The following is a 26,019-nucleotide window of genomic DNA, read 5'->3' on the forward strand; positions in this document are numbered from 1 at the left end:
TCTAATATAACTTCCGGTGATTAGCGAATGTTACCAAAATTTGAAAAATATTATTCTATTCGTTCCTCGGGAAAATCGTTTTTGCACGTTAATTTAGACATTTCTTTCGAATTGTTAGTCGCAGTTGCATAAAACTTGAGTTCTTCGTGGATTCGAAATATATTTCAAATATATTTGAAAACTTGCTCCTGTTGTCCGGTTTTATTTTCTTTATTTTTTAGTCTTTTATTTTATCCCGGTTTTCTAATTCAGAATTTTTTCAATTCTTATTATTCGCGATTTTGAAATAAGATTTCATTGTGTCTTCAAATCAATCCATTCGTCCTTTTTTTAAGATTCTTAATTACTTTGTATGAACTATCGTACGAAAAGCGGTTATTTATTTTTCACTTTTTCTTCATTCAAAGTTCTTATGGCGAAAACCAAAACATTAGCGAAGCTTTTACTGATTTAATATCTCGTGTACTTGGTAATTTTCAGAAAACTGAAACATTTTGAAAAAGCTTAAAGTCACGAAGAATGTCCATAATCCAGAATGAACTCTGCTAAAACGCATTGAAAAAATGAAAGTGATGAAACTTTTTCACCGAATTTTTTTTCCTCCCGTGAAACGTTATCGAGATTTCGCAACGGGATAATTCTCTACGTATCATTGTCTGGTACGCAGATTTCCACAGCAGCATGAGAAGTGCGTAAGCGAACAACCAAGTATGTAAATCGCCAGCTGATTCAGGTCCCGAACAAACACGGTGAAATTTCCATTCTTATCGTATTCATGGCTGCGTAATTCACCAGCCTTAAACCAGCAAATACTGCCCTCTAGACCGTGCAAATATTTGCACCTTATACGGCAACCAGAACCAAGCTACGTTACCCAGATTGTTTGCTCAGGGACGTGGTGACGAAATACGCCCAATTCTAATCACCGGATCTTATGACGCGATCGTGATTGACGTTTAATCACGTTTCATCTAAATATAGATGAAGCTTGTCTTTTATATGCTGTGAAAAGCTAATCTAAGAAATTTCTGGATTATTTAATCATGTTTAGAAAAATTTTGCAAAATCGGTAAAGTAAAAACGAATTATTTTTTTTTTATTGGGCGTTTTAAACTTTCACGTTAGCATAGCATTGATTCTCTCCTTTTTTTTATTCTCGTGACGTCACTCAGTGCCCAACATATATCCTTTGTCCTTCGTTCTTCTCCTGACTGTACGTCGTGCGATATTTAATTAAACTCACCCTGTTATCGAACCGTTCAGCCCTTCTGGCTTCTCTCTCTCTCTCCCGATACATGCAGTCTGTAAAGTTTTCGAGAGGGGCTTAAAGAGCGGGACGAATGGCTTTATTATTAACCGTTTCGATCGCGATTTTCTCCTTCTTGTTTCCATGGTCACCTCATACTCTCTGTATTTTCGAGAAATTTTCAACCCTGGCTTTTCTGCTGTGTTCTAAAGTTTTATTGAACCGTATCTGTGTGTAATAAAGAGAAAAAAATACCCCTGCACGTCATGAAAATTAAGAGATTTTTACTAAATATTTTTCATACCAATAGTGATGAAAATGAATTAGTTAATTTTTTTTTCAAATTTTTATTGTTGTTGAAATGAAAATTCATATTTTATAAAGACGTAGCGAAGAAATTAACTTTAAAACGCTGTAGGGTTGATAGAAAATATTCGAAAACTTGGTTTATACCACTGAATAAATCGAAAGAATTTAATTGAATATCTCTTGATCCTGGAAATGTTCGTTAAGACTTCGTAAATATTCTTGAATGCATGAGGTTTCAAATGAACAATTATCGAAGAATAAAATGAAGTCTGAAAAAAGATATTCTATTGATGGCAAAATGCGATTCTGGATCTTGATAAAATGTTGGAAATTGAACTGAAAGTGAAGTAAGAAATAAGTAGAAAATTTCACAACGTTGCGTCAACAATTTTTCATATAACTATTCAAATGTTTTTGACAAATAGCTTCGTATTTTTGGTATTTTGATATTAAAAAACATTTTACCTGATATTTTGACAGCCGGATCAACCTCAATTATTATCAATTCATGGCTGAAAAATCAGTTCGGTTTACATAAAAAAAAAATTTTGTACGTGCAATACTCAAGGAGCCCGAAAATAATTGAATAGCAGTGTTTTCGGCGATTAAACAAATATTTTATTAATTATTATCTATTTTAAGGTTCATTTCGATTGCACGTATCATTCGCAGTTATCTTTTATAGAAATAAAAAAAAGAATGTAAAAAATTGGAAATGTTTTTATGCAAAGATCAAATTGAAATCCGTTTACATTTGTCAAAAAAAATTTCTCTGAGGTAACACAAGCTGTCTGATATTTCATTGAAATATTTAATATCACAGTAACACATTAAAAAAATGAAATTAAAGTTGTCAAGGGCTTTGAAAATAATCTTAGAATTAGACCCGCTTAAACTTTTTTAGGCCGCTTATGCAGTTATTGGCATTGAAAAAAGACATCCACAGATAAGATTAGAAGCTTAATGATCTCAGATATTCTTAACATTTTCTTTGAAAATGACGACGAACCTGTTAATCCACATGAATTCAGGCTAAAAACACTACTTTTCAGTAGTTTAGTTTTTGATGGGTCGTTTGAATTAACGACGCGTGGTTTACGCCTCATCCCTTTAACAGTTAACCATATGCAGACTAGAATTCAACCCATGCAAATCGCTTAGCTATAGTAGCCGTCAGTTGAACCAGCAAAGGGTTGGAACAGCCGGCGCGTGTCTTGGAACCCTGGAGGAGGACAAACTGCCGAATTAATTGAACCCTTCGATTAAAGGTCTTCCTTTTACTTGCTTCGACTTTTACTCACCTCCGAGTTTCAAGTTCAGCTAAAGGCTTACAAGACGCGGTGAACAGAAAGTTTCCCTTCATTATCCCGCAGAGTTTTTTTTTTTTTCAAATTAATTCATTGAACGTTTTCACACTTTGAGTTACAGATAAAAAAAATTTTATTTTAGAAGATTCACTTCATATCTCAGAGCGCGTTTTGCGGAACTTTATTATTTACAAATTCTTGCTCGCTTAATAACTCATTGTAATTGTAATTTCACAGTTCTAATTCTCTTCATTTTTCTTGAAAACCAATTGAAATCGATGTCTGTTACTCACAGGATCTTACAATAACTATTTTGATAATATCTACTCATCCATAAAATGTCATCACGCATTTGACCCTGCTTATTTCCCAATGGTCTTTGGCATTCAATTCATGAATAATGATGAATACAATTTGTAATATCAATAATTTTAAATGGTTGATCAATGGAAAGTAGCCTGTGGCTAAAAGTCATGCAAATTACTTCTTTAAATGGGACTTTCTGGCAAATAACTTATGAATCACACTTTTTCACATACCCATGCTTGACACTGCAGTTTTTCAAACAGTTTCTTTGGTTTAGTTTCATTCTATCCCTCTAAAAAAAGCATCGCTGCTACAAATTTTCCACAAATCGTAAAAATCTTGATGTATGATTCGTTCCCTTTTTTTATTGCCCACAACTTTGGGATGAAACTGTGAAGATTGATTTCGATTAATTTGAATACAAAAATTTACTGCGAAAAAACGGCAGAGAAAGAAGAAGCAGGTAAAAAATCCTAAACTTTGCAAAACTTTTATATCGCACGTATTGCTGAAATTGAGTGAAAATTATTTTCATTTCAATAATAATAATAATTATTATTATTTTCACTAAATAACTACGCGCTTGTCTTGCAGTTCAGGCTTTTACTTAGCATTCTTCACGCATCCATGTATGGATAAACGGTTATTCGTGCTTAAATTTTTAACCCCATCTAGGCGGAGATACACAGATATGCTTGAGGCATGTACGTGTATTGACGAATTTATTATCGCGGGAAATTCGCTCGACGACGATGTATGCGGTGGGAAAAGCTGCGTGATATATACGTGTATTCATACCCTGCGCAGCGGGTTCCGCTTCGGACCAGACAAATTAATCATCGATGTACAAAGATATAAATGGATGAGAAAAGCTTTGCTGCCAGGAAGAATTTTACACTGTTATTTCGAAATGAAAAAGCTATAATAAAAAAAAAAAAAAAATGCAGACGATAATTTTTCAGGCCAAATCCGGAATTAAAAACTATTATTTTTATATTTATTTGACTAATATTCAAAATAAATATAAACGATCGTCTTTGATCGAAGAGTTCATTTTCATGTCATTCTGTTATTATGCTTGAAAATTTATAAAAAATAACGGTTGGAGTGGAAAATCTAAAACAATTCAGCTAAGAAAATCGTATAAAAATTATGAACGAAATTAAAAGTGGAGGGGAAAAATCGTTTGTCGAGTTTACGTGGAATGCCTTATATCTATGTGACATTTTGCCCGATTATCTGTTGCGCGGAGACTTTTGACAGATAATTTGCACATATATATAGGTCGTGATTTCAGTTACTTAATGAGTAAGGGTCGAGGATCCTTCCTGTATGAAAAATAATGCGCAGAATTTAATTTCTCGGTGGTTTGAAAAATCGCTGGATCTAATTTGCAGAAATGCCTTTGAAGAGTGTCGGAGGCTCGGCGTAAGCTCGATTAGACTCTCGACCCTTCGGATAACCCTTGACGAGAAAGAGAGAGAAGGCTGTTGAATTAATTTGCGCACAGTGATTATAATTAACATTACTGCGCTAATTTTCGTATCATTTTCGTGATTAATTCTACGCGAATGCTCGCGATAATTTAATTTATGAACACTGTAAAATGGCTGAAAACGTGTGAAAGAATTTCTTTGTTATGGAGTTATCCAAGATAACGATGCGATGAAAATGATTAACTTAGTTTTTATTTGTTTCAATTTTATTGGGGGGCAAAAATTGTGATCAAATAGTGTTTAATCGAAATTTTAGTGTAGATTAAAAAATTTTGAATCATTGATTATTATTGAATACATCGTCATTTATATCAAATTTTTTAACCTTTGGTTGTTGGACAGAAATTTTAGAATCTATAAATAAGTGAAAGGAGAGGAGAATAAAAAGGATTTTCCAGATATGACAAATAAAAGTAATATCAGAAAATTTTCTGATTGCATGCATTATTCTTGAAGTTTAAAACCTTCGGAAAAATTCTTTCCGCTTGAATTTCCCGAATTGTAGGAAAATGTATTGTTTAAACGATCAGACTCGAATGCGCAAAAATTTTATTATTTATGTATGTAAAAATGAAAAAAGAATTATAACCCGGTTTTAACATCAGTCAAAATTTATATTACACGAATAATAATTTTCCTCCTGTAGTATTGCAAGCACGAGCCTTTGACGTGAATCTGAATCTCTTTGCATAGATTTGCGACTCCGGTAATTTTCGCGTTGCCAAATACATAGTCAGACGTTTACCCGCTGCATGTCGTCACGAAGATCCTATTATATTGAAAATGCCGAAAATTTAAATCCGTGCAGCTGCATCAACGCAGAAAATTTTTAGGGGGATGCTGCAGGCAGGCAGTAGCTTCCCTCTGTCGAAACGGCGCTGTTTCACGTGATCACCGATGTAGATTTCAATTGAGCAATGCCCATTGATAGGGGCAGCACCGTCGAGGGGCGGGGGGCTTATGGGGTGGAAAAGGAGGGGGTCCTGAAGGGCCATAATCTACCCCCGATAGTCACTCGAAATTCCTGGTATACAGTAGGCAAACCCTAACGATGGACTAACATTGATTTTACTGGCACTAAAATTCAACGCAATTTAACAATGCAGTTTCGCGGTTGCTCAGCTGCTACGAGCAGTCCATCAGCTTATCTGCATTCAGATCCTTGTCCGGCAATCCGGCAAAGTTTTTATGTCTCGTTCGTTTTGCAACGCCATTTATTATTCTTTTATTTTCTTTATTTGCAGATCTTTAGACGGATGAATTTTCAAAAGGAAATTATGTACGAATAAATCGTAAAATTATTATTAAATGAATGTGGTATTTCAAATTTTTTAAATATGGCTTAACAGAATGATTTGGTAATTTTGTGAAGAGTTAATTGTGAGTTATACTCTTGAATTTTTTTTTACAAGTTTGTGACAAAATGTATAAATATTTCTGAACGAATTTCATCATCTCAAGAAATCATTGGCATCTCGAAAAATTGAACGATATATATTACAAATCGCGTTGAAGCCAGTCTAGTAATATTTGAAAATCTGTGAAATTTTATGTTCTAAAATCTTTTGATATGATAAATACACAGTTGAAATAGCAATTTTCTCAACTACAAAGATAATCGGAATCTTGTTAAAGCTTCTATAACCTTTAAAACTCTATGCGATCATTTGAAAACTGAAATTTTGTGAAACATTCCAATCTTTTCCAATCTTCAAAATTTAGTGAAATCTTTTGAAATCCTCGAAAACCGTTCGATGTCATTTTCACTTTCTTTAAGTATTAGAAATCTATACATATTTTTCGAGATTTTTTAAAACACCGGAAACTGCGTGTCATCGTTAGAAATCAGTAAAAGACTTTTAAAAAAGTTTAAAAATTCTCCCTCAGGATTTTACTTGAAATTCTTGATATTATGTGAAACATTTTCAAAATTTTTAAGAACTAAAATCCACTGCAGGCTCTACAATTATTCGAAAATATCGGAGAATTTTAAGGATCGCAGAAATGAATGTAATATTTCCAAGATTGCAAATTTCCAGGATTTGCAATTCCCATCCTAAAATGACGTGATAAAAAAAATTATATTATTACGATGATTAAAGCTTCGTCACCGGGCATCGGAGTCTGATTGCGAAGTATAGAGAGCTACAAAGTAAATCGAACGTGATGCGTCTTCTTTGAAAAGCTCCTCCTGTGATCTTCTCCTTTGACGATGGTGCAAAGATGCGTCGCTCCGAATGGCGTCCGTCGGGGGAAGCTGCGGGTAAACGCTGTGCGCAAGAATAATTTCGTACAAGGAAACTACCCCGCGTACCTACACCTACCCGACGTTAAAAAAGTGGTGAATTAAAAAGACGCGTGCACAACGCCTGCAAGTCGAACTTGCCTCGCCTTTGAACCTTTTGAGTGGCAATTACTTGCCCTGTCCTCAAATTACTTACTCCAGTAATTTTATTCCTCTATCATTCCCCGCTCCTCGTATCTCACTCTTTCTCTCTCTCTCTCTTATGGCACTTATACTTACTGGCTTATTCCAGCTCGCTGCCACGGAATCTAGGGGTCTAATTATTCGCGAATTCCCTTCTTCTCCTGAAACGCCTTTCATTTATACGCAGTTATTTATTTCCCGATGGAGCTTTCTTCTCTCGTTACCCACGTTGTATACCTACGCAAATACCAGCAATGGTGATTTTTTCTAAAGACTTAGGTTTCTTTCAATGACGATCGGTAGAATGATGTAGATTTTCAACCCCTTCACGAGGAGTGCAAAAATGCAGAACTTATGGCAGACATTTTGAAACTAAATCGACCTACACTGCGTATCCGATATAATGAGTTTCAATTTTTATTTGGAAGATACTGCAAAGATGTGCATTGAATACTTCGGCATGCATTTTGCAGTTCAGGTAATCTTGTTGTTAACAAATTGGAAACGACGTTTTATGTCGATTTTAGGGTATGTAGAATTAACTTTCCTATATTAATTTTTGTATTTTTAATGATATATGAAAGCTTTTATGCGTCTTTCGGATGATTTCACCCTTTTTACAACATCAAACGTTCTCATTACAAAACTTCTTTCTCAAATATATATATATATTTTTTTTGCTCTAATTTTCAAAGATCCATTTCCATCACATAACATAAAAAAAGCTGTTTCATTCGTGTTCACTCTCATTATCATGAATAAAATTATCGAATATTTTTTCAATAGCTCTTCTCTCCCTCTCTCTCTCTCTCTCTCTCTCTCTCATTCTCTTTTTCTAACCTACAGACTAATTCATTCTTCAGTGATGTAATATTTACAATAAAACCGAGTGACTTAGGCGTTTCAAAAATGTTTTATATTCGTAAATCCCCCCCACCTTGCCCCTGTGACTCCTTTCCCTTACCCTTGTACAAAAACGGGGATATTCAAAGGAGGGTTCCGTTGTCTCCTACGGAGGGTTGAAATTTGGTCAATCCTTAAACGCGACCATCCGAATCCTCGTATATAGTGTGTCCAATAACCGAGATTGGCTTTCCGCGGTTTCTCGGCGGGGTAATCTTTCCCAGTCTTATATAGAAGGGGCGCAGAGTCCCCGCTGGTATGGTGGTGCGCCACGCAGTTTCTCTATAGCCGCGTAAAGCGTGAGGACAATATCTAATAAAAGACGGAGTGAAGTGCCTTCGGGCCCGCGAGCTTTCGAGCTTTACTCTTTTATAAAGCCTTAAGAAATATCCGAGGGCAGGGCCCATCTCCCATTTCTTCGTCCCTTCGCTTCTCTCGTTTCACAATTTCTATCCGCGACCTCTGCGCGTCTCATTGTGTATTTTCACCAACGTAGCTCATTCGTTTCGTTTTTATTCTGTCCTGAGAAATCATTTCGGAGTGCAACGAAAATTTTTTTTTTTTTTATGTCACTTGAATGGGAATTATCGAGCGCATTTCAGATCTCCAACTTTTCGTACGGAGGAATTTTGCTAATTTTTCAATTCACACCCTTATATCCCTCTGCAGTTACGTATAATTTGGTAAATCGTACGATTTGTGATATCGGAGTGATTTTACGGTCACCAAGAAAAGTTTGATAAATTTATGGATAAATTTTCATCGATCTTTAGTTATCTTTGTATTTAACGCTGTTCTGGTGAACGAAGAAGTCAAGAAATCAGAACAAAAAAAAAAAAAAAAGACACGAAGAAATGTCAATATAAAAAGTGATAATTTTGTCGCGATTTTTCCTTCGACAATATTAAAGGATATTTTATAAGAATGTAATTATATAATGTAACTGAGTCTGTGCCATTCCATTTCATTTTTTTTTTCTTCTCTTGCCTCTTCGGTATTACAAGGAGTTGAAAAACGGAAAAGAAAAAAGTACAACGAAAGTCTAGAAAATAAGGGAAAAAACAAAATATTACTCACTCGCTCACGCTCGAACACGCGTTCGCATTATTCATGCAATATCTTGTCACTCCACCAACCGTAAAGTTTCTTTCGCCCAGTATAAACGCGAACTTTTTTAAACTTTGTTTTACCGACATTGTTAAAACGCGTAACATCCTTTCTCTTTGTAATATCTGAAACGAAAAATCTGCTTGACATTTTTCATGTATTATTTACAACACGGAAAATTTTTTTACTATATAGTATATCGCAACTTCGCTCAGACGGCAATCACACGAGTTACTATCGCCAACTCTTGAACCGAGTCACACGCGATAGTTTTTATAACAAGCGAATGAAAAGTGGCGGGGCTTTATATGGCAGTTTTGCGGGACGCGAGTGGTCAATTTCTTTTTCTCCCTAGGGAGAAAAGCCATCTCCCAAGGGCCGGAAACGAAGCAATTGTAAACAGCGCATGCGCAAATCTATCTTTACAAAACTCACATGAAATTGGAAATTACTTTAATTATAATAATACTTAATTTTACAATGATTTTTAAGGAACTAAGATTTCAAAATGTAAGTGTGTTTTGTTTTATTACAGTCTACTGAATTTCTCACAATTCCAAAATGGCGAAATAACGATTTTTCCTCAACATAAATCCTTACAATAACGTTACTAACTTCGATATAAGATAGAATTACAAGGAAATTTTTTATAAGAAAACACAGTACGAGTGATCGTAATCAAAACGTATAGTAACGTGTAATAAATCATCCAGAAACATCTCTCGGTTTATAAATTTTGCAGAGCATTTTCGCTTCTTCATCCTGTGATGGACGTTGATACGAATGCGGAGAAAAGAGCTTCCGTCACGTTCGCGACGAAATGTGATAATGTAAACGTTTCACGTTGCGGGTGTTGTTTTTGGGGGCTGGTTTTAACCAATAATCCCTGTTTGCCGATCGTTACTTATTGTATAATAGATAAACCGTTATAGAGAGATAGTGCAGTGCAGCCTGTATATCGGAAGTATTTCAAACCAAAGACTCTCGGCTGTGTGCATATGGTCTACATACACATACATGCATACGGTCTGTATATCGACGCAGGGTGTGTACAAATAGATATATGCAAGCAGGCTGCGCCATCCCGCAACCCCTAATAGATTCATTAGGGAGACCGCCGCACCCGCAGCATCCCTAAACCGCCGGACTCTGTCAATCTCTGCCACGCGGGGAATATCATAAATCTGATTACTCCTCGGCCACCAATACACGAAACCAATGCAATCTAAATTTATTTCACCAAACGTCCATTTTTTTATGTCATTTCTTTTATACACCCTCTCCGATGCGTTTGCAACATCCATCACGTGCTATTTATCACAAAAATTTCATCAAACGACGGATAATTGAAATTAAAAATTATCTCAATATGTAATTCAAGTGTTACACAGCTGGAATAATAATTTCCCATTCGGTAGCTATGTCCATCGTATTGAAACGTAAACGCAGATGGCTTTTGCGTCTTGTATTGTAGGTGCATATTTCATTCTTAATTGCGATAATACAACAGCTGCGAAACAGCTGCGGAAGAATTTTTACAGACAAGCTATGCGGCGGAGGTTATACAATCAAGTTGCGTAAAGCGAGTTTTGAATATTCTTTTGCAAATTTTAATCTCTTTATCTCTCCCCCTCCGCATTTCTTTTACCTTTAGGCTATACGCCTAGTCGGTTCAGGACGAAGCAGCTGTGGATACATATTCATATTTCATCGTCTGCTTCTCCTTCTTCTTTTCTTCCTTCTTCTTTTTCTTCTTCTTTCGTTTTTCATTAATTCAAGGCTTCTAACCCTTGCATCCCTCGCACCCTACCCCATTTTATCTCCCACCTCAATGTCTCAAGTAATGCTAACCACCGTTGCGAAACTGCACTGCAGCAACGTGCAAGGGTGAAAGTATCGCCGTCTCGCGTCATTTCTACTCACGTGAAACGTCGTTATTTTTTGTAAATATTTTTCCCTTTTTCTTATAATTATTCAATCAACGATTAAGAATTTCACTCTTGCACTAAAAATACGCCAACTTTTTAATCTGGCCTGTAATCTTGAACAGAATATTTCAAACACTGTATGAAATATTTTTAAGGCCTTAAAAATCATTGGCAATCATATAAGGTCTTTTAAATTTCTTTAAATAACGTGAATACTTTTACAACTGGGCTTAAAATTGTGCGAAATCTTTGAAAATACCGTAAAACGTTAAAAGCATTATCACTGAAATTTTATAAAATTCATGGAACTAATTTCTTGAAAACTTTCAAAGACTTTTCAAGTTACGAGATGCTGATCTCTTATTTGGATTGAACGACCTTCCATTTGCACACGGTAATTTCGTTCTATTCCGGCAACACTTTTTTTTATGTTGAAGCAGATAATGCGGATGATGAATTTTTCCGTGGGTTCAGGATTTAATAAAGATTTTTTAGGCTTACGCGTCAAGAGCGCAGCTTGCGATATTATTTCGGGATACATCCTGTATACCAAGTGTGGATAATGGTCTCGTTATGGATCATGGATTCCCGAAACTCCTCTTTTGGCTGTTTCCCCGCCTTGGCAGCAGGGCGAAGGACTGCGAGCCCAGCCAGCTCCATAAACCACAGAGTTCTGGCGTTGACAGCGGTTCCCTGGCCGTATAGATAACGCCAACCAGGAGGAAGTTTACTTCGAAAAATTATTACGACAAAGAAAAGAGGCGGATACCAATTCTCCTTAAGGGTACCTCCTATTTCTATAAGCTTATATCCACTGTTACTTTCACTCGGAGGACGAAGTCCAGAAGTCCTTGTCTTCCAAATTTCAGATCATTTTATGGGTAAAGCATGAATGTCACATACACACGGAGTCGATGGACTTGGAACAAAGAAATGCTTTAGAATATTCAGAATTAGAGTTAGAATATATATTCATCCTGGGACAAGTACCCTAAGGCAGTATGAAAAGTTAACTTAGAAAAACGAAGTATAATAGAACAAAAATAATATGACGGTGTAATAAAATGAAATAAAACAAAATAAGTATAATAAAGTAAATAACGAAAGTAATAGTAAAGAAATAAATGTACATACATTTGAGGGGTGAAATTCTTCTGGTGTAAATTCATCATTTTTATTGTCGTATTTCTTTCAGTCTTAATGTTTTTTAAATAGTTTGATTCGTTTCTCTGAATCCTTATACCTAAGTGTTTTCTTTGTCATTGTACGAAAAACGATTCAGAAATTTGAATGACAAAATCGGAATTATGATATTTGAAGCGCTGGTTGTTCAAATTCAAAAGTGTGAATAAAAAAGGGTCAAATACTTTGAATTGCATTATAGAAATTTACATTTCTTCAAGATTAAAGGCCGCAATAAGTTATGGATTTGTAAGTAAGTCGTAAACTAAAATGCGATTTTTGGGTTATTCTGAAAATTGAAAGAAGTTTCGCAGATAACTTCTTTATCTTTTATTTTACGTTATTTTCTTGCATTTTTTTAAGTCTCTTTCTTAAAGAACAAAATATTCCAATCTTTCGATCAATAAAAAATCTATTCGGGCCGAAAAAAATGATCGAAAAAAGAGTTACGGGCGAGTGATAAAGTGATAAGGACAGAAATGAACTAGGGGAAAAAAACCTGATGTTAGGAGCAAAATTCTGCTGCAGTAGATCGTTAAGCTCCATATCTAGAAGTACAGCATGGCCTTCTGCGGTTTGGCCAATGGATTTGTCAAAGTAGAATTACTTTCACTCCACGTTGATGAACGGAGAAGAAGACAGTTCTATCTTTTCTCGTCTCAGGTGTACGAAGAGAATGCACAAATTGGCGAAATCTAACTCAGCCTGACTTGACGAGGTGCTTTGAAGCGCAGTGGTTCAGTGACAATGTGAAATCAAGACGTTGTGGCCTCCCGGAAGGAAGGAAACACGGCTTTATAGCTACTCCGGTGGGAAAAAAGAAGCCACCAGTGTGGGCTCTTTTCAAACCTTTCTTCTTCTTCTTCTGCACCTTCTTCATTTTATTTTTTTTTTTTTTTTTGTCTCCCCTTATTTCGCACAGTCGACGAAGACGTCGCGCGTCAGATTGGAACCCTGAATAGCTAGAAGCTGCCTGGCGAAAAGCTATTACAGCCTCCTTTGTGGCACAGATTAAGAATCCGCTTTTTCGTAGCATCTGCGCTACGCAGTCCTTAAATTATCGTCAAAAATATATGCAGAACTGCTGTGTTACACGCGCGGTAAAAATTTTTCTTGTCTTCATCGTCTTTTGATTCTGGAAAAATTTTTGTTCTCGTTCGACGCAATTTCCAGAATAGAATAACGCTCGTTTACATTGTATATATATATATATACAATTACTTCCAGCGGTGGCAAAGCAGCAGCACTTATCTTCGGCTTCTATAAACCGTTTTTTAGTCGCACGTTTCACTCCAATTTTAGAATTGAGTACCCTTTTGTTAAGGAATTTGCTGTTTAATTTTTCGTAGGAAATCACACCTATCATAATTTTCTTGAGTGGAATCAATGTGTTTCAGCGATTGCGAAAAATATTCTGGTAAATTACGTCCGTCCGAACAATATTTCGCAAAATAGAAAACGAGACTTGTTTGTATATGCAATATCGGAAGCCAATTAATTTTTTATTAGCACATTTTTAATGGTGTTTCATTTTCTGCAATATCGCATAAGAGACATTATTTTTATTTAAAAAAATGTGGTGATGCCCCGGAATTTTTAACTGCTGAGATTTGATTGAATTCATCGTGATGATATTGTTGCGATGTCGATATTACGCCCTGATTTCAGTTTTAAAATCGATATGTCGAAGACAATTCTTGTTAATTCTATATGACAAAATAAATAGCTATTTCGTTCTGTGTATTTGAATCTCCCGCAACAATCATATAATAGCCTGTGAAATCTTTTCTCCACAGACCCGTCAGCATCCGAGTCCTCCGGTGCCGATGACGAGGCAGGTGGTACTCTGACGGAGTTTCGCCGACGTAAGAACAGCCTTTATAAGACAACGGGTCGCAGCTCGCCCTCACTCCTTGAAGAGGAAACGCTACCTCCAGGAGACGCAGTGATCGTAGACTGCGTGGCATTGGTGCACCTCGAAGCGGATCAGTCGCCAACGGATCCTGGGCAGCCGGTGCGACATCCGTCGCCTTACTACTACGGCGACCTCTTCAAGGCGAGTGAGGAACTCTCACGTCCTCAGCCAGGACGATACCGGAAGAGCGTGAGCCTCGACGTCCCAGGGGAAAGATCGAGGACACCGGGACTACCAAAGAGGAATTCGGTGGCCGGTGATGGTGGCGGAACGTTCAACAACAACCAGGATCTAGTGAGCCCAACATCGGGGAGTGAGCAGCATGCCGTACCTCACAGTGGGAACGAGATACTTTCATCGTGCATTATCACGGAGTGGGACAGCACCCTCATGCCGCCGCATCGTCTCCTCAGTCACGACATACCCAGTGCAGTTTGCACCTGCGTCGTGTCACCGGACGATGAGGATGTAGATCCGCCCCTGCGGCAAGCGCGCAAGCTTCGCCGGAATCGAAAAATAGACCCGCAGCTAGTCCTGCTCGAGGACGAAGCCGACGAGGACGAGGAGACGGCCGACAAGGAGGAGGCAGAGATGGCCAGGCAGCGACGTCTCTACGAGACTGCGTTCGACTCTAAGGTCAGCCGATCGGACGACGACCTCGACGATCATGACCGTCTTACCAACCATCCGGTCCTCCATGCCCCCTCAAGGATCGCGGCGGTCCTGCAGCCGAAGGCTCCGTCCCCGGTGCCGGAGTCCTTCCACGCTTTCGAGCCCGTCAGCTGCCCAGTCAACAACGCGTACGCCTCGAAGGAGCGACGCAAGGTAGTCTTACTCCGCCCAAAACCGATTCCGAGCCGCCTTCAGCAACCTGACAATATGTCGTCTCTGTCCCAAGACATCGAATCCCTCCAGGTAAACTCCAGCGACGAGAAAAACTCCTCGCCTAGGCTGCCGCTCCGTGGGTACGCGCCCGCACCGCCCTCGCCACCGTCGACAGCCCCACTTCCGGCCAAGTTTCACGGCCGGAAGGACCATCTTCTTCTGAACATACGCAGCGCTCCGAATCTACCGTCCCAGGCCGATCATCCGCGGCTCAAGGACTCGAGACTACCAGTAAAATCCCTCCGCGCCAAAGAGTCGCCACAGAGCAGCGAGGGAAGCATACTAGAGATTAAGGGACGGCCAAAAAGCGAGGCTCCCGATGCTCAAATGCGCCGGCTTGACAAGGAACTGATCCTTGAATTTAAGGGCAGGCCAAAGGAGGAGAGACAACGTCCTCGGAGCCTCATTCGCGAGACTCGTCCGATAATGGAGTTCAAGGGAAGGCCTCACGAGGCTGAGGAACACCTTCCGAGACCACGGAGAGAGGCGGGAATCCTTGAATTCAAGCTCAGGACGACTCGCAGGAGGATGGGCTACTCGAGTACGGAGAGCATGGCCACCAGCAGCAGTGGCGGGAGCATGGAGTCCTTGAGGAGCAGCACCAGCGAGGGAAACAGATCGACGAGTAGCTCGGAGAGTCGCCACAGCACGAGTCTAAGCTCGCACAGTTCGGACAGCGGTAGCACGAGCTGCGTGAACAATCACCAGCAGAACACACTGACCGGTTTCTTGACCCACCATGCGAACAAGCTCCACATCCTGTCTCCGATATCGGACAAGTCCTCGCAGGAACCGGCCTCTGAGACGTCGGACAACAACAGAAACAACAATTCCCAGAAAGGCTCGCCCGAGGAGGCGCAGACCCAGACCACTGAAAACTCGACCGTGAACGTGAACAACGTGACATCGCCGACCGACACTTCGTTCAAGAAACGCCGGACGCCCCAGAACAAGAATCTCATCAACCTCGCCCTGCAGTCGTCATCGTCCGGAGACGCTGAAATTCAGGGATCGGACAGCGGGATCTCGATTGAATCTCGCGCCGGGATAAAGTGCAAACCCTTCGGGTTTCATCTTCTTAAACCGCAAGTTGATAACCTCAACCTGGTCCACAATGAACCTGAACTCTCCGACCTTCCGTTCGACATGCCGAAACTACGCAGGCGGCGACTTCTCATGCAGCAGGATGCCACCACATCCGGTAGTGCCACTAGCGTCGATCTCCGCGATCTTCCGTTCGACATGCCTAAACTACGAAGACGTCTGAGGTGCACTCAGAGCATCGAATCTAGTGCGTCACAGGCCTCGTCGAGCTTGTCTGTACGCGACATTGACGTCCCTATCTTGTTCGGTGAGTCAGCACTTTGAATAAACTTATTGGTATATGTTAAAAACGGGGGCTAAGCATTTTTGACATCATTTGTACGCTTCTTCAACAGTATTTTGAGTTCCTTTTGGAGTCATTATGTCAAGTTACCTATAAACTCAGATTGTAAAGAAATATGGTGTCGAAATTGGCCGGTGTGGATTGTCATGGAACAATTTTCTGATCAGTGCGGAACGATTTAGTATCGTACAGTATCAGATTGATATGAGATAGTGTTAGATTGACACCAAATTATTGTTCATAAAAGTCTACACCGACATTTTTTTTCACAGTGTGTAAAGACAATCGAAGCTACTCGTTGGAGTTTAGAATTTTTTTTAATCGTGGAGTGATTTGAAGTATTACAATTGTACAAGCTTTAATTCAAGTATACACTTTTTATTTCAACATAACGTCAGTACTAATAGAATAAAATAACCGTCAAACTGATGGCATAATATTTGAACATTCCCTGGGGTAAATAATGCTCTCCATTTCGAAGTGAAATCGATAAAATCTCGAGTTTCTCGTGATGAACTTGACGTAAAAGTACCTACATAAGATAATATTTTAGGAACACCAAAGTTTGAAGTTCAGGCAAAAATGAGAGATACCCCATTAATATTTTAAGTACCATGGCAGTTTGACACTTGATAATCAAAACCACTCAGACAGTGTCTAACGATGTTAGGACTCACTTACTTAGCGACACGGAGTTTTCCCCTCGGCAGTTGCGCGTGACCTTTAAAAATGGAATGCCCACCTAATGCGCCACGGTTTCTTCATCGAGTCATTTGTAACTCGGAAGAATATTTTTCCAAAAGGAACCCTTTACTTTTCTCTGCACCCCTAACAATTTCTGGTCGTCAGGCACTTTCACGCTTGCTTGTACCATTACTCTAAAGGATTGTAATTTGAGCCTGGATTACGATCGTCGCGGTAAGCCCTGTAATATATGTAATACCAGAGCACACGACGTTGGCCCAACTGAAATTAGTCAGGCGATTAAACTGCGACGCATAGCCTCGGGCTGAGCGAAGACTCCCCCTACGACAGGGCGACACCATCCCTGTTTTGATGGGAGTTTGAACGATATTCGTCTGAAACATCTTCGAAGCATGGTTATACGAATTCCATGCCCATTTGCAACATAAACGCATCATTCGCGCGTGTTTCGAACAATCTGGTACTCTCTTGGCTGGGAAAGCAAACTATGAAGGACCACGGAAACCGCAAAAATTTAACTTCTAGTACGGTTGATCCGTACCGCTGGAAAGTCACTGATCATAAAATTTGCATTACCATAAAATTTTTCGACCAGAAGTTTTTGATGAACCGCTTTCACTTTGAACGCAGCCAAGTGTAAGATGGTTTTTATTATAGATCCTGAATTTGTCCTGCAGACCGTTATGTACTTCAAAAAACTGTTCAACACGTTACCTGATAAGGAACATCAGTTTGGCACCCCCTTTCGATTTCGTTGCAACTCATGTATGTTGTAGAATATATTGTAGAACATTGAAAATTATTGGTGAAAAAACGGTTTCATTTTAATAAATCAAGCGCAACAAAAAATCAATCTGATGGTTGTCTATCTATGAGGGTCGTTTTCACCTCTTCAAACCATTTTTCCGCCGATAAAAAAACCGTGTGTTTTAATTTTCAATGTCTAGTCTCTCGATATTCCGAAATACTCGCCTCGACAGTGCGTTGTCACGAGTGAAAAAGTCTAGGAAGTTTAAGTGGCTGTTAAATCAGGGTCAAGCTTATCCGGGCAGAAATCCTTTTCCAATCTGAGTCCAGGGAATCTGGTGATCCGTCTTCAGGTTAATATCAACGCCTCGCGAGCGTCATTCCGTAAGCAGAGAATCGGCGATTCTTAAATCGCCATTCGTTTGTCGTCGAGTATTGCGAAAGGGGCTTGTAACATATGGGACAAGACGGATTGGTGCAGTGGACCCAGAGAACGGTCTGATGGATGTCCAGACGGCGTCTCGATCTCCAAACGAGCGTTTAAAAGGGGCGAATAAATGGCGAAATTCCGTCGTCTTGATCACGCTATGATCGCGCTACGAGGGTACGTTTTTCCCCAAACAGAAGTAATTATTGTCATGTATGAGCGATTTGCCGAGATTATGGACGACGGTGTAATCCAATCGAGTCACGACTCAATTCCAGTGGACCAAACGTACCGAATCCCATTGCCAACATGAGGAATTCACGGAAATTGGCTTTACTCCCGACACCTGAATGAGTGAGGAAAACAGAAAAGAAACCCCGAGGGTGAACACAGAAAAAAGTGACGTCAGCTACGAGTACCGTTTGGCTTTATTTTACCGCTGGGTAGTAGACGTGCATTGTGCTTAGAGACAAAAGGTGGGCCACTGCCTGGCTGGAAATCGAAGTATGTAGATGCCGTTTTGTCCGCATGCGTAGGTGTATGACGTATGTGTACATACGTCTGTGCGATTGTAAAAGGGCTGAATGTGTTATTTGCGGCCACAAAACTGTGCAGTCGAGATGCGTTGTAGCAATTCATGGACAACAACGATCCCGGATGACTCATAGTAACGTCGCGTGTCGCGAAACTGTAATCATGCGGTATCGACCAGGCAAGAAAAAGGATAAGAGATGGTGTAAAAAAAACTTAGAACACCACCCACGTCACGACATCGATTACCGGAGACTATAGGTGTCCGGTAATTAAACCGATTCTTTCAGCTCTGAGTCTAGGGTTATTTTTATCTCTCACGGATCATTAAATCCTGAGATCTTTGTTACACGGCAAGTTCGTTGACTGAAGCGAAAACAGCCCCTTCACCTCTTATCTCGGGCTACGCGGCTGACTGAGCTCTGCAGAAATTAAAGTAGGAACAGCTGAAGAAGTTCTGAAATATGTGGAGGAAAGTCCCGCTGCCGTTGCAAGATAAAAGCGAAATGCTTTTCCCACATTCAGAAGATGCGTACGTTTTTTAATCTACTCCGTGAGCATTTCGTTGAAAGGACTCGCGGTTTCCTAATCACCACTGTCTACGGGTTTTCGACTCCCCTTTGTAACAAAAATGGATTCAAATTGCGCCGTTTTGAAATTCAGTTTTGAATTCAGTCCCGCATGTTTCGGTCGGAACATCCCGCATAGGGGCTGCTAATCTTATTACAATTCTCTAAAGCCTTGCAAAGATCAAAAAGTCCGTAGGTAAAGCCAATTTCTGTAACCTGATTCTGTTTCGTATCTAAAGCCCCAGCAGCCTACTCAATAACCGGATGTATATAACGACTTTAGTCGCAGTGGCCACTGCGCTACGATGTAGCAGTTTATATGTATAGCCGCTACCTGCTGCCATCTCCTCGTTCGCCCATTCTTGAATTATAAATTAAATCTAGTGGCGGTCCTTCACACCGGATGAATGTTTTATAACGCATTTATAAGCTGCCCGCCGAGATTTTGTCTTTCCTGGATGAAACCACGATGCAGCAGAACGAAATCTGGGAGCGAAGTATAAGGTAGAGGACTGATCTCATGATTCAATTATGAAAGGACTACGCCGGTATGAGCTCACTTTAAAAAATTGAGGAGATACGAATCCTTAGTCCAACTTCAAGTGTTAGGGTGTCGAATTTCTCAGTACGGATGCCTGATACGTATTGCAAACGAAATTTTTTATTGCACAAATATGTTGGCAGAGATTTCGATTGTGTCGTAACCATCCATCACCATCGCACTACAGTTTCTCTCATAGCTTTAACACTAACCCTCTCAGAAGCTGATTGTAAGTACATTTCACATTGGCAATGATAATTCTTGTCGTGAATCGTGCGTTGAATTTAACATTCACAAACGCTGCGAGGTTTGACATCCATTCTTATTGTGAGCGTTGCTCAAGATTTCGCTTAAGAAGCAAAAATTCAATTTCGAAGCTAGGCACCTTGGTTGAGCGAGAAAAGTGGATCTACTTATGAAAAAGCAGCTACGGTAGCAGCAGCAAGGACCGATAACTCAGCATCTCGAGTCGGCTCACTAACCCCAATGATGCGGTACGGATAACAAAGATCAATTGAACGGTTCTTGCGAGTGTATCGACAAGTCCCAAGTGTATAGCCAGCTGAAGGTCAGACCCGTTGAACTTTCTTTTTTGATCTGGAAACACTCTTCACCCAGTTTCATCGTGAGTGGGTAAATTTTTGACACGACGATATTGTTTGTGCTCTGGACAAATTGGAATACCGAAACCATCAGGGATCTCCGACGATAAAGGGATATGCGCATCCTGTTACACGGCAGATACTGCAGACCACGGTATCCAGGGGCGTTGGCTCCGTTAGTTCATATTTCATGAGGATCTCGATGCATCAAGAATTCCGGGCAGGTCCAAAGTGTTTGTTACACGAGAGGTGAGAGGCGAGATAAGAGGGCTCGCCTTCGCTGGCAGGATACATCTGCTACCAGATGCTGCACCAGTCGACACGTGTGGAGCAGAGCACCATGCCTCACAGTGTAATGCAGGTTTTCGAAAGCTGTGAGATCATCATAATGGGATACAACCCCATGAATAACGCAAACGTGGCTGGCTTCCTTTGGACATCACTTGTCCAGCGTCACCTCCACTGACATTTGTTAAGCCGATTACACTCGGCAATGCCTCGTCCAATAAAAACTCTCACCAAATTGCTTCGAGCAGCGGGCAATAAATACGCATCAATACCGTTTCCGACCAACTGTCACGAGTCGTCGTCGTGGCGTCAGGATCCCTCGCGCCTACTCACCCAGCCGAATGACGCGAACCAATACATCCTGATTTTCTAAGGGAATTAAAAGTTCCCCGCTGTCGCTCGGTGACGCCTTCAACGTCCCGGTATTTCCCTGGAGGACTTCGCAACCCGCCAAGACGCCTAGACACTGCGACGTGCCTGCGATCTTGGGTAACGTCATGCACCGCGTTTTATTCCGAACAACATATCTCACTCGTCTGTCACTGAAACTTGATCATTTCTGATTTACTCCACGTTTTTTAAATTGATCACTATTTCCACGTCGACGTCTGGATATGTGATCTCAATCAACGACGTTCCGAAATGCAGCTGGACCTTTAGCTAAGACGAGGTCAGGAACAGTTTCTTATTTGAGAAATCACTTTGGAACACTCTTTGTCAGCTCCTGGTCATGTCATACTTCATCTTCACATGTTCAGCGTAGAGATTTATGGCTAAGATTTGATAGAACAAGCTCTGTGGCGGATAGCTTGGAAAAAGTACAACAAGTTGTTAATATTTAATGGAGCCACGCAGTGCCTAATTCGTTCAGGAGTTTTTGCTTCGCCTGAGTTCAGGGACGGCAGTGATTCTAGTTGGACTATTATTCGAGACAGAAGCATCTCTTAACGCGATTAACTTCCCTCACGCAACTCTAACCGAAAGCTACACCTGACAGATCGGCTTAAACCACCTTCGTCATTCCCTGTACCAAAACCGAACTGCTAAGAGATTGATCTTGGAGGGATACCTGAACCGAATCACGCGATGGGAACTTAACTTGAGTCTCCGCCAACTATGTGGTTTTTTACCAACGTTGCTGGCTAACGTGGACGATTTCGTCCTTAGCGTTTTTCCCCTACGTAAGACTTTTCAAAAATTTTCAAACAACTCAGGTAATCAGTTTCAGGTGCCTACTTGATATCTCAATAGTTTGCATTAGAAAATTTTCAATCAGTTAATTAGTAGAAATTGTTAAACTATGAAAAAGTTCCCGAGATACCGATAAGTGAGAAAGTCAGGGTGGACGATATCGTCCATTGCACCAATTAATCACCGGATGACAATTTATCCGTTAATATTTGTCCGAAGTCAACTATATACCTATTGTTTGCAGTTTCTTTGTCGCAGCTTCGTTTGTACATGGTACAAATGGATAAGTTTTTCATCTAATTGCTCTTCGTCAATCGAAGCAGCGTGATTTAAGAACCATGTACTGGTTCGACCTCATTACACTTCCAAAGTAAGTTTTCTTTCAAACTCCCTACCGGGACATTTGGAAAAAAAAAAAACTCAATAAAAAGTAGCAGAGACTTAAGTTCTGCCACGGCGGTCTAAAAGCTTATAATGAATTCTCCGGGGGTGCTTCAGCTGCCGAATTAAAAAAAAAATTCTCGAATCAATCACGGTGACCCAGTCAGTCTAACTTGGACACTAATGGAAAATTCTTCCCCAAATTACTCGGAGGGTGAAAATAAAATTCCAAATATTCCCGCAACATACGTACTTGAACATTTTATCCTAAATTAAAGTGTTTTCGTGAAAAAAACTTCCAATCTTAGTATACCACCTCAGTCATGGCTAGATTTTTTTTGTGTTGATCGAATATGTTTTCATTAATTGAGTGATCAAAAAGCAAAGGAATTGAATTTGACTTAATACTAGATCGGAATGTGAAAATTCTCATTTCATTCAGTTACAGTCTTAATTCAGTTACATAAAAAATATCTTCTCATTTTCCTTATCAAAGTTTTCTGCACAAGTAGAGCAAACTTTCCTTGTTTCATCTTACCATAACGTTTTATTACCTGAGCAAAGTAGGTCAAAAAAAGTGAGTAATTTGTGAGTAAACATGACCAGTGGCTGCAGGAAAGGGCATGAGGAAGTTGTTCAATTAGATCGACCATAAAGCTTGGGGTGGCTGATACGCGGGGTGGAGTTTTGCTGTGTGAATATTACGGGCGATTCTGGTAGCGTCGCGACGCTGTGTCTGGCTCCTAACAGTCTGTGATGTGACTCATTTCAGGCGGCGGTACGGCGCGCCCGAAGATGACGCTGAACCTCGACGCTGGCGGGACGGACGAGGCTGGTGGTAAAGTAGGCCTAAAAAAACCCGGAGGACTTTGCCTTGGACTACCCCTGGAGATGGGGACTTCCCGCGGATCCGCTGACCTCGTTGACGCAGACCTGCCCTTGGAGAGACAAGGGTAAGATGAATGTCTTCATATTCCATCATGCATTCTGCTGACTTTTGCAACCCTCGCGCCGTTTTTACTACGGTTTCATTTCTCTCGATGCCTTGTTTCAGTTCCGCGCTTTTTCTTCTCGGTAGTTTTTTTTTTTTTTTTTATCTCTTCGTTATTTGAAATAGAATGATTCTTTTCGGCGATGTCACAATATATAGAATTGAGGATGAAAATGTAAATATGCTAGAATGAACGATACGCAATGCATGTAGGTACTCGTGTACGCGAGTGAATTTTACTAGCTAATATCTCGGCTTCGGGGCTTTTTTGGAAATCGATCTCATAACCGAATTATTCTTGCCGCTGGTTTGTTTGGCATAGAAAAGCGTTCAAAAACTGTCCGGTGCTGGAAATAATTCCGCAGCCGAATGCAAAACGCAAGAGGGACAATGGCAGCCATGATGATTCTGTGCCAGCAGTTGAACTTTCTTTTTTTAATATGTATAAAATCTTTATTGTACAGTTTGTAGCCGAATTTGCTGTTCTGAGTTTTGAATTTAATTCTGAAGATAGAGAATTGGTTAACTCCTTTGAAAATGACTGAAACCCAACTTTTCAACCAAAACCATAATGCTTTTTGAAGTTTTAATTAGATACCATAATTCGCATCGTCTCGACTTTTTATACTTTGAGGTTAGATTTGTAATCAGCGATTCAAAACAATTCAACAGTTAAATATTTTTATTCAACGGGTTTCAAGCAATTGAGTAAATTTCTTACTACGAGACATAAGCTCGAGCAAAATATTCATCAGCAAAACTATTTTGTTCAGTGATTATAAAAGAGTAATTACCGGAACGATTTTCTGTGTTTAATAGATGGTACCACGGATCGATTACCCGAATCGAAGCGGAAGCAGTCCTTCGTTTACTAAGAGAAGGAAGCTACCTGGTTAGAAACAGCGAGTCGACTAAACAGGATTATTCTCTGTCTCTCAAGTGAGTATAAGCAAAGATTTCAAAAGAGAAGAGGGAACATCTGCAACATTGAGCAGGAATGATCTCCTAACGATTCCATTTCGAAATTGCAGAAGCGCAAGAGGATTCATGCATATGCGAATACAGCGAAACGAGGAATTGAATGCCTACATTCTCGGCCAGTTCAGTAAGCCCTTCGAGACTATTCCAGAAATGGTTCGTCACTTCAGTGTAAATCGGTTGCCGATACGGGGAGCCGAGCACATGTGCCTGCTCCATCCAGTGATAGCCCAACTTTTGTAGCGCATCTATCGCAGCGCCCTTTAAGGCGCTACAATAATTATATACCGCACTTTCCCAGAAAGTTTTCTTGCAAATTTCTCCAGTTTCGATCGAACGACTCAAACGATCACCGGAATTACTGACCTGAATATGGATCAGTAGTGAGATAGAAAGAGGGAGAGAGAAAGAGAGAGAGCGAGAGAAAAAGAGATGAACGAGGGTTGAGCTGTTACGAGGAGAACCGTTCAATTCTAAAGAATCGATGGAATATGTGCCTCAGGGAATTTTCGATGAATCCAGTTTTGGTTTTTGATTAGATTCGAGCACATGTGTATTGGAGAAAATATTTGTGATGATATTGTCTAGAATTTACATCGGGTTTCCATTTTAATTTTTTTTATTTCTCTTTATAATTCACGGCTCATAATGCGGTTTTTGTAACATGAGAAGTTGACATTTTTCATTTAACCAATATGTCGTTTTCTCGTTTTTGATTTAGTATATCGTAAATCTCGTTAATTTTCAGTATTTTATAACAAATCATTGACTTATTCGAATACAAAATTTGAAGAAAAAATTAATAAGAAACGAAACGAAATTCCGGAGATACATACCTCGCTGCATTAAAATCAATTTGCATGAAATTCGAGGTCAGTGCTAAAAAAGTATAGAAATAAAATTCCCTCGCGGTAATTAATTTGTTCAACCACCAAATATCCTTACTTTGAAACATTGTCTTCCCAAGCCGATGTGCGATGATACTCGTCTAGCCATAAACCCGTAATATTTGGATTCTACCCAATGAACGAATGAGTCAACATCCTGGATGGTGTAATCTCGGATGACAGAGGCTCGGACATATATCGATTCGGCACAGAATCGCGCATAATGAACTGCATGAAACGATGTTGGCACCGCATTAGAATCTCACTGCAGTGCAGCTTGCATGATGATGAATACCGAGGTAGTAGAACTCGAGGACGTGTGTTATACCTATATAGACAGTTTGCGAATACTTCTCCATTTTATCTCTGCATACAGACTTTAATTATTGTAAGGCTGTGCAAAAGGGATTCGATTTTTTCGCAAACGGGCCAGAGTGTGAAGTGATGTATTGATCTCTTTATAGGATTATACAGGGAAAGTTGCAATCTTTCTCGCTCGCGACTGTCAATTCTCAACCTTGTAGGGAAGGCTCACCGGGTGTTTACCTCTGATTTAATCAGCAGAGTAACTGATTTATCAGTCAAAAATAAGTATTTTGAACTGAATCAGAACAAATTTCACTCTTTTCTTTAATTTTGTTATTTCTAAAAAAAAAAAAGAAAAGTTATTTATTGATTTTATTTCCATCCTCAATCCTGCCAAGATTGATTGTAATCAGAGAGCAAACACCTCGCAAGGTTTCGATGTCAGTTGATTGCAGCACCGCGATGCGAAGTGAATA

General features: G+C 39.8%; 1 protein-coding gene across 1 annotated transcript in view; it reads left to right on the forward strand.

The window, feature by feature from the left end:
• The window catches only part of LOC124405496, a 117,449-nt gene extending 92,313 nt beyond the window's left edge, over window positions 1–25,136 (forward strand). Inside the window, exons 5-8 of the mRNA XM_046880437.1 lie at window positions 14,009–16,363; window positions 23,154–23,334; window positions 24,192–24,311; window positions 24,404–25,136. Of these exons, the coding sequence (XP_046736393.1) occupies window positions 14,009–16,363; window positions 23,154–23,334; window positions 24,192–24,311; window positions 24,404–24,593 (2,846 nt within the window). The 3' untranslated portion in view covers window positions 24,594–25,136. The remainder of the gene's footprint in view (window positions 1–14,008; window positions 16,364–23,153; window positions 23,335–24,191; window positions 24,312–24,403) is intronic.
• The last annotated feature ends 883 nt before the right edge of the window (window positions 25,137–26,019 follow it).

Source organism: Diprion similis, chromosome 4 (genome assembly GCF_021155765.1).
Source record: "Diprion similis isolate iyDipSimi1 chromosome 4, iyDipSimi1.1, whole genome shotgun sequence".
Classification (NCBI taxonomy): domain Eukaryota; kingdom Metazoa; phylum Arthropoda; class Insecta; order Hymenoptera; family Diprionidae; genus Diprion; species Diprion similis.